General features: G+C 52.8%; 4 protein-coding genes across 4 annotated transcripts; 1 reads left to right on the top strand and 3 right to left on the bottom strand.

Moving 5' to 3' along the window:
• Positions 1-1,174: 1,174 nt before the first annotated feature.
• SCP_1002560 (Nucleolar protein) lies at positions 1,175-2,956 on the bottom strand (the record flags this gene model as incomplete). The annotated part of the gene is made up of 1 exon (XM_027762122.1): positions 1,175-2,956. The coding sequence occupies one exon, from the start codon at positions 2,954-2,956 to the stop codon at positions 1,175-1,177; it is 1,782 nt and encodes a 593-aa protein (XP_027617923.1).
• An 879-nt stretch (positions 2,957-3,835) lies between these two features.
• On the bottom strand, positions 3,836-7,553 carry SCP_1002570 (predicted protein; the record flags this gene model as incomplete). Its single annotated transcript, XM_027762123.1, has 4 exons — positions 3,836-3,863; positions 3,915-4,300; positions 4,352-7,072; positions 7,128-7,553. The coding sequence occupies 4 exons, from the start codon at positions 7,551-7,553 to the stop codon at positions 3,836-3,838; spliced, it is 3,561 nt and encodes a 1,186-aa protein (XP_027617924.1).
• Positions 7,554-8,289: 736 nt separating this feature from the next.
• Positions 8,290-10,194, bottom strand: SCP_1002580 (Adenylosuccinate lyase; the record flags this gene model as incomplete). Its single annotated transcript, XM_027762124.1, has 10 exons — positions 8,290-8,544; positions 8,601-8,811; positions 8,870-9,042; positions 9,106-9,279; positions 9,333-9,455; positions 9,520-9,700; positions 9,753-9,782; positions 9,837-9,955; positions 10,008-10,115; positions 10,171-10,194. 10 exons carry the CDS (start codon positions 10,192-10,194, stop codon positions 8,290-8,292), a joined length of 1,398 nt encoding a protein of 465 aa, XP_027617925.1.
• Positions 10,195-10,603: 409 nt separating this feature from the next.
• Positions 10,604-11,827, top strand: SCP_1002590 (hypothetical protein; the record flags this gene model as incomplete). Its single annotated transcript, XM_027762125.1, has 5 exons — positions 10,604-10,659; positions 10,715-10,784; positions 10,844-10,885; positions 10,941-11,747; positions 11,801-11,827. The coding sequence occupies 5 exons, from the start codon at positions 10,604-10,606 to the stop codon at positions 11,825-11,827; spliced, it is 1,002 nt and encodes a 333-aa protein (XP_027617926.1).
• Positions 11,828-11,980: the final 153 nt, after the last annotated feature.

The raw sequence follows: 11,980 nt of genomic DNA on the forward strand, positions 1-11,980 counted from the left end.
AGCCATCCCGCATGAGATGAACAGTTTGCACAGGTCCTGTGCAAAGTTCTGCTGGCGTTCAGCTGGCCATGGCTGTGCTGATGAATCGGAAGGTAAGGTTTCGAAGCTCGTGCGTGTTGACTTCATTCTTTTTGCAGGATGTGGTGTCGAAGGAATTGATGGACTATCTAGGCCTGGTAAGAACATGAAGGGCAGTGCTGAAGGAGCCGGAGGATGATTCTCCTTGTTCTGGTCATGCGCAGCTGCTCTGGCCTCCACACCTTGAAGGTCGGAACCTGTTACATATGCACATTTTTGCGCATGATCCTTCCTAACTTTCCAAGTCCCTTTGATAGGAACTACACCTAGCTGAATTGCGGTAGGTCCATCTGTTCCGGGAACGGCAGGATTGACTGGTAATGGCCCAGGAGACAATGCTAGGAGCCGTATAAAGTCAGTCAAGTTTTGAAATATCCCGATGACAACACTGACCAATTTTCAGTAGCTCTGCTGTGCTTCGGGCCTCTACAATAGTGCCCCGTGCGATCGCGACACGGTCGGCACACTCGTTAACACGGAGACATTCTCCGATGCAGCTGCAACACCATGCATTCAGGTAGGAATTATTACTGAGATAATGAGACTTGTCGGAATGGAACAGTTTCCACCATGGACTTTTAATAGTCATAGATAGAATAAATAGAGTTGGAGTGTCTTTTTTTACAAGCTGTACAGTACGACAAGACACAAAATTGTATTTTTTTGAAGAGCACACGTGATCTCTGACTTTGATTGACCCGTCTGACTGACACGTCAAGTCAAGGTGTCAGTCAGTCAAATTTGACCCTCACTGACACGTCAAAGAATTTTTGCCAACACTGGCGCATGGGATCTGCGATCTAGTGATCGGGATCTTGCGATTTCTCACCAACATTTTTTCAATTGCGTTTGTTATAACGCGCGAAGGAATTGGGGCAAGACATTGTGCATAGAGGATCTTTATAATTGATACTTGAAGTTGTGCAAAGGGACAAATGCAAATTATTTGGATATCCAGACTTTAGGAAATAGTAATGGGGTATTGTTACACAGGTGGCGATACATTGTGTGAGTGCGATATAGTTGTATGTCCTTTGAAGTATCAGGCGACCCTAACGGCTAGCCCTCCTGACGGTGGTAGGGAGCGGTTGTATCTTCACAGAGGATCCAGATCACGACTCAGGCCAACGGCCTCAGCAGCATGACGTCGCTCGAAGGACACGGGGATAGAGAACCGCGACGGGTGTTCATAGAGCATGTCATCTTCGCCAGTGTCGTCCCTGGAATGTATGCCGAAGAAAGGCAGTATGGGCGGTCTCAGATCATCCAGAGCCGAAGCGCCCTGAGTTGGAGAGGGAGGAAAAATATGATCGCCATAACCGTACATATCACGCATGAGCTTAGGCGTCGTAACCGCAGGAGAAGGAAACGATAAGACAGGCTCCAGGTCGTAATGGTCGTAGCGCGACCCGGATGGTACGATTCGATAGTCGGCACAATCCTCTGCATAGCCATCTTCCAGGTGAACGTGGCCTCTACGTTCGCGACCTTGCGACATCTCATAGTCTTCGTGAAGCAAGATAGGGTCGATTTGGGACAGGTACTCCTGCTGTGAATAGACTAGTTCATTTGGATGCAAGACCTCGCGGAGGTAGCTGTTCTGAGACTCTATCTGCCAACCTGGAACGCGAAGGCCGACGGAAGAGTCGACGGTGAATGCGCCAGGATTATACTGGACTGGTGATACGTTTGGACTACGAGATTCTTGAGAGAGAATCTGTGTGAGGGGCGGAAGAACGATATCCTGTCCAGCCGGGTGAAGAAGTCGGTGGTCATGACTGTAGTCCATGCTTCCAAATCTCTGCATCAGAGGAAGCCCGTACGTCGTACTGCTAGTAGAGGCCTGCTGGTGACCAATATCCGAGGCAAACATCGGCGGACTCCTAGAACGATAGGTAAACCGAGATCCACGCGACGGAGATTCCGGCCATTGAACCGATGGCACAGGGTGAGACACTAGGGACGACTGTGCAGGTCCAGGACCAGGGGGCCAGGCTGACTGGAGGTGTTCCGGAGTCTGGACGTGGTTGTAGTAGTTCACGAGCTCACTAATAGGCAGCGCTACGCGGCGGAAGACTGGTACACCCGAGTCGGCCAGAGACGGCGGTACGTTCTCCAAGTCCAAAACTACGTCCTCGTCGGCGTCAATAGTCTCCAGTTTCACGAGTTCTCCTTCCTCATCGACATCGAGCGACATGGCCATGATAGCATTCTTGGATTTCTTGTTTATGCAAGTAGGGCACACCTTGACGAAACGCGAGACCAGCTCCTTCGGAATCCACGAGTAGTGCTCGCGTACGACAGCAGTCGTCTTGTCCCGCCCAGCGTGGTTCGAGAGTTGGTGACAGTAGCAGAGAATCTCGTAGATCTGGTCCTTGAGAGCCACCGGTCGATTCTGATGCAACACTACCGGCACAATCGTCTCGGCGCCAATACTCGCGAGCTCGGCAGGGGACAAGGTGCTGGTCGGGTAAGACAGGACGAACATCTTCCTGACCCACCAACGGAACTGAGGAGATCCGACTTTAGCTGCCCCGGGGTCGTGAAGCACAGCCCAGACCATGTCGAACATATCCTGCGTGATGAGGGCTTTCTCCCGCTTGCGCGGATTGAGCAATGTGATATAGTCCTCTTCCAGGCGTGCATACTGCTCGCTAGTGGGCATCCCAAGGTCGACAGTATTATCTAAGGTGGCCGTGAGCGATGCATAGTTGGGGACAGTGAAGCGTGGAGCCGGTGATGGGGAGACACAGGGAGAAGTCGATGACTTGTTGTCCTTGGCAGCAGTCCTAGCAGTTGGCCGAACGGCGTATGGCTTGGGTCTAGGAATGTATCCTGCTGCGCGACGGAGCTCCTGGCGCTTCAGTCGCGGTGACATCGCGTTAAGAGTCGAACTTGAGAATGAGTGTGTATTAGTCGTGCATATAATTATAAAGCTGAGCAAATGTGAGCCAAAGCCAAACTAGCAGACAGAATATTATACCTAGATGTCAGTCCTGATAATTCGAAAATTGATCAGAATTCCAGCATGAAAGCCGCGCTCGACAATCGTGACGACAAGATGCAGTTGGGAGGCTGGCCACAGCACGTCGATATCAACCTGTGTACATCCAAATTAGGCAACCGTTCAAGAATGGCGTCACTCATTCAATAATGAGGGAGCAGGAGCTCATGTATCGTATGCAACAGTAGCTGTACCTACGAGAAACTGCCACGGTTGTCTCACAAAAAGTCACATTATGGCCTTATTAATTGTCCGAACGGCGGCCACTCATCGTCGAAGTGTATAGACTGGCAGCTGAGTGCGGAATCACAACGTCGGTCTCCAGTGTAACTAAGAATAAGGATAAGCCCTGTGGTATATATTTTAAGAGTAAGTGAAAGGATGCTGAGACTGAGATGTATGCATGTAAGGTGATGATTCCTCCAAGTCACTGAGTGAACAAGACAGTGAATAACACAGTGATAGGGAGTCCAAGTAACGACCGGAATGTATGGACAGTCCACAACAAGAGAGAAAAACTACGATCACATGTCATCGCCACTGGCGGCAAGATAAGACGGCGGTGCTGAGGCAGACTCCACAGGAAAATCCGAGCCAAGAAAGAGAGATTAAATGGGCGCGACAACAAAAGCGATTAGAGCGGGACAGTACGAGTACGTGCACGAGACGAAACGCCATAACAGAATGCAGACAAGGTAGCAATGACTCGACAAGCGTATACAAACGGACGAAGACATGTGTAGACTTGGCACTTCATGCTAAACGTTGTAGATTGGCACGTCTAGAACATCAGGTCAGCTCGACAGACTTGGAAGACGGCGGAAATACGCACTGCTTGAGTGTATCGTACAGGAACTTATAACTTCGTAGGTTGCCCTTCAACCGCCTGATGTCAAGACTGTATGTGCCGTCCAAACGATCCAGCCGCGTGAGTTCAACAGAGAATCGCACTTCATCTCCCTGATCTTGCTGGGAGTCCCCATATACTGTCTCGAAAGGTACGGGTGACGCCACATCGGCACCGGATCCACCAGGTACCGCAGCTATTATGGCGTCTGGAGAGACTTCGTCGAGGGATTGTGATGTAGGCGCATGATTCAATGACGTCGTCGATACTTGAGAAGATTGCCTGCGCATCAACAATCCTCTGAGCATGCCTCCCGTGGAGCCGAAGGATGAATGTGATTGCGAAGGAAGAGGGAGTCCACGCTTGTCGATCTGGTGCTGCACCATCAGGACATCACTTCCGGGGATACGTGATCCACTTACCCCACTCGAGGCGGCAGTTCCAACCATAGCGAACGCGGCGAGACCACTGCCCGTATCCCGCAGACCTAAGCCCACGCCGTTCGCGAGTCTTTTTCTTTTCGGCCGGACACAGCGATACTTGTACTCGGACTCCATCTCTACGTCCATGCCCATCTCCTGCAGGACCTTCCGCATATGCTTCATCACCTCCGGCGGTAGACCCGTTGTAATCGTCTCCTGATCGACAGCGCCATGATGAACGCGGATCGCACCTTTCGTGCCATTAGCAGCACTGCCACCGACGACCGTCCGGCGTACGCGGTCTGCGAAAGTGGTCGTTCCACCGACCGAAGCCTCCGTGTTAGAGGACGCTGAGCGCTGAGATTGGCTTGTCGGCAGTGGCGAGCGCTGATCCGAGGGCGACAAGAGCAATCCGCCTGTCGAACCGTTTGTGCTTGACGAGAGCGACGTCGGGGCTTTGCGCGCAGATTCAGCCTCATAAGGCATCTTTTCGTTCACTTCCTCGTCTGCAGCTCCTCGTCCCTTGCTCTTGGACCTAAACCACTGCATGACCCGGCTCGCTTTCACCGTCGAAGCAGGTACAGCCAGACGCGGTCCCTTGACAGTCGATGGTGGCACACCCAAATCAACACCGGTCCGGGACGCGTTGGTGAACCGAGGTGTCGCAGGCGAAATCATCTCTGCGGCAGGTATTATCATCGGCACCATCTGCGGTGCGACGAACGGTGCTGGAGCGTTATCCTTCTCCGGTGGTACAGGCCTGTACTTGGCAACCGTCTCGGTGGGAGTTGCACGACTCTTCGTGCGTTGCTTGATCGACCGACTGAAAGGCTCGACCATGACGGTTAGGGTATTCCTCCTGCTCTTCTTGCTGATCATTGAAGCATCTGGACTCAGGATGCTGGATTCAGCATTCGACTCGTGTGCAGTAGCCGTGGGAGGAGACAATGGAACCTGCAGAGTCGATGGTCGCTTGCCCATATCGGACTTGCTGACACCTGTAATCACGTCGGTAGACGGTGCACGACCTGGGGATGAGTTCTGGCTTTGAGACGGTCTGCGGGCCATGGTACCATTGATATGCTCGGATCCAGAACCGAACAGCTTGGATATCCCAATCTTATCGATCGACAAACCTTTCCGATGCCGACTCTGCTTCGACGACGTCGAGCCGGATGATCCTTGACCGCGGTGCGCCTTCTCTTCCGCGGAGGTAACGGGCGTGACTGGCGGACCAGTCACTTCTATCGAAACCGGTGGTGCAACCGAGGGTGGCGTAGTCGCAGCCTTGGCGAAGGCACCAGCACGTTCATGCGCGGCAGAAGGAGGTGTCTGAGGTAATAACTTCTCGACGCCTCTGACAACGTCCACGGATGGCCTTTTGGATGTTCGCTCACGACCTTGCTCTGGGCTGGACGACCCAATGGAGACTACACCATTCGTCGACCTGACGGATCCCTTGTTGTGCTCCTGCTTCCCATCGGACTCGCCATACTCCACCTGGATGGTATGTCTGAACCCGCCCTTTGGTCGCTTCGTCTCTGGCGATCCGGTCTTGACGGGAGCGAGAGTCGGTGTGGGGGTTAAGCCGTTCCTGCGATCGTTCACACTTGCTATCTTCTCGTCCACTCCATTCAACAAGTTCGTATCGCTAACGGGGGAAGCAACCATGGGTATTGAAGAGGAGGGCGTCTCGCGTGAAGGCGTCGGCGCGAATGGATCCTCATCGACTGCAACAGAAGACGTCGTGGGGAGCACAATCGCGGAGTTGAAAGCGCGGCGCGAGTTGTTCTGCGAGGCGGTGGAGTACATCGACTGGTCCACAGATGTCTCGTACAGATACTCCGGCTGCTGTGGCTGAATATGTCTATGTTCCCTGTGACTGTGACTCCTCGTCGCGGATGATGGTGTTGCTGTGGAGGTGGTATACCCGTCTGGCCGCGAGCTGTGGCTGCGCGACATCTTGGACACCGATGAGTCGGCGGTGGTTTGCTTCATCTGCCTCTGGTACGCCAGTCTCTTCTGGTGATGCTGCTCGATAGCAATGCGCTCCAGGTCACCAACACTCTTCGAGAATGTGTGCGCGTACGGAACGAGCCAGGGGTGAGCCATGATAGCGAGGAGGTCTGCACGGCGGGAAGGATCCGGCACCAGCATCATCGAGAGGAGGTCCCTAGCCTCGGTAGATACGTAGTCTGGGAAGGACAGAGGTGTGTTGACAATATATTTGTACAGTAAATTGATGTTGTCGCCGTCAGGATTGGCAGGATCATCGTCAAAGGGAAGATATCCGGCCAGCATAGCATACAATATGACGCCACATGACCATATATCGACGGCAGATCCAACGTAGAGGCCGTCTGAGATTACTAGCTCGGGCGCAGCGTAGCAAGGTGAGCCGCAGCTTGTCTGCATGAGGTCGTCCGCACGATGCTCAAAGCGATTGGCGAACCCGAAGTCGGTGATGATGACATTGCGGTTACGGTCGAGGAGTAAGTTCTCCAGCTTCAAGTCGCGGTGGACTATTTTCTTCTGGTGTATGTACCATACTCCCGAGATGAGCTGCGAGAAGAGCTTACACGCGTCCTTCTCCCGCAGATATCGGTGGGCAAGAATGTGATCAAACAACTCGCCACCAGAGGCGTACTCGAGGATGATCCCGATGTACTTGTCCGTCTCGATCACATCATATAGCCGCACAATATTAGGGTGTTTTAGGGTCTGTAAAGTACGACCAACTCAGGATTCGAAAGTAGATCAGGCGAGTGGTACATACCCGCAGCACTTCAATCTCACGCTCAACCTTCGACATTCGCACAGACGTGTCAATATTACCCCTCCGGATGAGCTTGACAGCGACCTCTTCTCCCCACTGCATGTGCAGACCGAGCTTGACCTTTCCGAACTCACCCTCGCCTAGGGTTTGCAGCAGTAAGTATGGCCCGAACTTGGGAATGGTTCGCCGGGGATGCGCCGCGGCATACTCGAGTGCGGCAGGATGAGAGTATATGTCCCGATAGAGCGGTTGTTCATCCTGTTGGGGTTGGTTTGTCACAACCGTGTGCGACGCACGCTTCCTGGTGGATGATTGTGGGCTGGCGGTGGAAGTGGTGGGCTGCACGGAAACAGGTCGGGCCTGCTGACGCGATGGCCCGGGGAGTGACGAATCGGGAACCTGGAGACTGGAAGAGAAGGGGTCCATGTCCAGTGGGTGGATGCGCGGAGTGAAAATTTGCGCTGGCAGTCTGGGAGCTGTGGAAGTTGGAAACGAAGTTGAGTTGATGGGGCGTCGAGGAACAAGAAGCGAAGCGACGGCGTGGCATTTGACGTGGTCTCGAACGAAGACAAAAGAGGACGAGAGATACTCACTGCGAAGGTATAATAGAAAGAAAAAAAAGTATACAGGTGCTCGTCGTCAAGCACGGCGACGACGAGACGAACGAACAGGGACGGTGACACAGAACGAGTGACAAGGAAGCAAAGTAACTCAGATAGCACAACGCTCCATATACGGCAAGCAACGTGTTGTGACTAAGCCTCTGCGAAATCTCTCATCCACTTTATGATCCACCGTATATGTACTCCAGGCAGCAGAGTCTAATCCTCCAGATGCATCCGTGAGTTCATCGTGCTGCCACAGTTGCGTATTGAGAAATATTGGTTGATCTCGAGCAGTCCGGCATCGGGCCTGGACGGAAGCATTTCGCAGACCAAGTCATAGGGAACTTCGCCGCGGGCACATATTGTCTGCGTGCCCAGTGCTCATCAGACTCCATCCCCCAACGTTCAACATTCAAGCGGCACGAGCACGTATTTATTGTGGTCTAGCTGTCGTGCATTCAATTTTTTTCTTCAGCATTACAAAGGTGTTTGATTTCTTCTGACCTCGGCTTACCGTCGCCTCACCTGGCCATGGGACTGGTGAGACGTAAGTAGTTTCATACGTTCAGCTCAGCCTTTTCGCCCTTCTCGATAACGGACTTCAATTCTTCGTCCGCTAACGCAGGCTGCACCCACTCCTTCAAGAATTGATCGACCTGTTCGGGAGCACGGCCGATGAAACTCTTCGGATCGAGCAGCGCGTCGAGCTGGGACTTGATGGGGTCGAAGTAAGGCTCAGCACGAACGCGGTCGATCAGGTCGTTCTCCAGCCCAAGGCTCTTCACTTGGTGCGCAGCTTCATGGGAGAGGACCTAGCGCCATGCCCACTACGTAAGACTCGCATGGATGACATTACGAGGGAACACACCCTGATCTTTTCGTGTGCTTCCTGACGATCGCCACCGCTCTTCACTATGGCCATGATGATGTTTTCCGTCGCCATAAACGGCAGCTCCTGCCCGATACGTCGAGCGATGACCTTGGGATACACAACGAGGCCCTCACTGACGTTCTGCAATGTTGTAAGAACGATATCAGCTGTGAGGAAAGCTTCGGGCAGCGTGATCCGGCGGTTGGCGCTGTCTACGGGGTCAATGGCGTTCGGGGTGTAAAGAAGAAAACACCAGAGACACTGACCTGTCGTCCAGCGTCCTTTCGAACCACTGCACGCTCGAGGTCATGAGCGCGTTCTGGTGGAGGACCATCAAGTGGCGCGACAGACTGCAGATGCGCTCGGAGCGCATGGGGTTGCGCTTGTAGGCCATCGCAGAAGACCCAATTTGTGTGGACTCGAACGGCTCTTCGACTTCCTAGAAGACAAAGGTGGGGAAGGGCGTCATTCTTCATTTTGCCTGACAGATCATGTCAAATACCTTCAGATTCGCTAGTAGCCGTAGATCAGTCGCAAGTTTGTGGGCCGTCGCGCCGAAGCTTGACAGTGGAGCCAGGACATCCACGTCGATCTTCCGTGAATAGGTCTGAGACGTCACGGGATAAGCATAACTAAATCCGGAGAGCGACGTGACGAGACGGTCGAGCTCTTCGACCTACAAATGAGAAAGTCATGCGGACAGTACACAATTCAGAGAAGAGTACCCACCTTCTCGTGATCTCCATCGAATAGAGCAAGGAAACTGGCCTGCGTGCCAGTTGTTCCCTTGACGCCACGGAACCCGAGATCATCGCGAGCCCGTTTGATGTTTCGGAGGTCCCACAATAGCTCCTACAAGAAAAAATTGAGTCAAACGCCAAAATACTCGCGCCAGCGCAAGCTGCACCACACTGACTTGCAGCCAAAGTGTTGCCCTCTTGCCGACCGTAGTTAGCTGTGCAGGCTGGAAGTGCGTGAACCCAAGTGCGGGGAGGTCGCGATACTGGGCAGCGAATTTGGATAGACGATCGATGACAACGGCGAGCTTCTTCAGAAGCATAGTGAGTGCTTCGCGCATGAATATGAGGTCTGCGTTGCTGGAGCACGGGATAAGCCTTGGGCTGAACGTAGGTACAGGAATATGCTCACTCGGTAACGAAGCACGAAGTCGCTCCCAAGCTTAGCGAAAATATGAGGACCAGCACGACAGGTTACTCTAGGCTAAGAACTGACTGGATGATCCCGGCAGCTGCAGGCGCGACCTGGCCGAAGGTGTGAACATGTGCCATGACATCGTGGCGCCTCTTCTTCTCTTCCTGCGCAGCGATCTCGAATTGTTTCGCGTCGAGGTACTGGAAAATTATGACGGGGTGAAGGGGCGTTTCGCTGGGTTTATTGACGCACGAGATTCTCCTTCATTTCCTCGATCGCTTGGGCGGATATGGACAGCCCCAACTCCTTCTCCGCAACTGCAAGATTAAGCCAGAGCTTTCGCCAAGTGTGAAAGCGATTCTAATCATAGCCATTTAACTTCCTCCGATAATGGCGCAGAATGAAAGTCACAAACGGCCGGAGAGAAAAGGTGGGCCATTTCCTTGCTAGCATAGCGACTAGAACATCGTGTAAGTCTTATATAACGCAAGACAGTAATTCATAACACCTTGAGAGTGGTGTTTGATAGACGTCAATTGCCTCCATACTTGTCTGTGATTCCAAGACGAGTTACAGATATTAGTGAGATTTCCTGTACTTGTCAGGTGCAAGTTAAGTCGACACTATCGTCACCAGACGAGAATAAACAAGAAAAATCGGTGTGAAGCCTCTCCGAGTCGGATAAGTCGAAGCAGTCTCGAAGTAGTCTCGAAGTGAATCGGAAAGTCAAAACCTGTGGATCTGATAGCACGTGGCGCGAAATACTCCGGTTGCTACTGTCATAACGCGTTCACTTGCTCTCACCACTTGCTCATCATCTGTGCATCAGCACCCTCAAGAAGAGGAAGATGCAGCCAGCACGCGCACCGGATACAAATACATTATCGAGGTATCTAGTTCAGAGGTGAGCATGCATGCTCAGCGCTCGAGAAACGTTGACGGCGAGACGGAGTCTACAGCTCGGACGTTCTATCAGACATGCGGGTCAATGTCTCAGAAGAAGGTGTGCAAGGTGTGATTTGGTACAAGGCAAGAACGTGTGCTACACGCCTCTTCTTGGTCAATCGAACTCATTGCATTTTGTGAAGGAAAGGTTCCTTGCAGATGAGGAAATCGTTGAGCACCTTGTGGTGGGGATGATTCGCTGCAGGTTTCAGGCTACGATTGTATTAACGTTTGATGAAGGAGAATGCCACGTCCACAATAATGTGGACAATACATCGCCCCAAGCGCGGCTGGTATATCCGCCTTCGAACACCTGCCTTTCCGCCGGGAGTCTTCATCTCCCTTCTCCCTCTGCCGCAGTCGTCCCCGTATCACGCTGATGCTGCCCTGACATTCGCTTGTCGGACGAATCCACCTTCCTACTCTCTCAGTAATTCTCCGCTGACCTCTTCAGGACTGAAGCGATCTTTGGATTCCGACGTGACTCAGATAGGCGAACCAGCAGTGCACTCATATCCGCCAACACCGCCGCCACAAGGCCTCACCGTCTTGGTGCACCCACCCTCACCACGCTTGGTCCAGGCCAAGCTCGAGGAGATTGCACCAACCCAGTCGATCCCGAGGCGGCGACCACCGCCGTTGGTTCAGCCTGCAATCACACACTTCCTTCTCACTCCTCACTCGGCCGCTCACATACCTCAACCCCCAGAATCCGCTTCTATTTTTTCGCGCGTCATGACCGCTTTTAAGAATAACGCGCCGTCACACTCGAACTCGTTCACCCTCTCTCCCGTTTCAATGCCAGCACTGACTTCACCCACACCGCCATCGTCGTTGTCGTCCGCAGGCGGGCAGACGTTCGTCGCAGCGCCAGTTCCTACGCCCGTTCCGATACTCACCTTCCACGATCGCACCCCTGTGTATACAGTGCGGTCTAACTTCGGGGTCATTGAGATTGACAAATTACTGGAACGTTCGTTCGGGGTGGCAACCAGCTTCTACATCGCAGTTGCGTTGACATACCTGGAGTTCTTGGCAGACAGAGAAGTAAGTCATCCAGTTCGTCTGCTCGGCATAGAGCGCTGAGAATTTATCCACAGAGCTACTTAGCTGCTTTGGGCGATTGAATGATTCAGTCCCAGGAAATTAACGGAGTCCTAGAGTTTTGTGTCGTCCGCGCTAGCCTCTCCGTCGTCGTCGTCGATGTGCTTGTATTTATGATCTAGTAATCACTCTGTTTATTCCCCATCCAATGATTTAGACCTCTCCGTTGACCAGAG

This window comes from Sparassis crispa (genome assembly GCF_003851025.1).
Source record: "Sparassis crispa DNA, contig_000009F, whole genome shotgun sequence".
Taxonomy (NCBI): Eukaryota; Fungi; Basidiomycota; class Agaricomycetes; order Polyporales; family Sparassidaceae; genus Sparassis; species Sparassis crispa.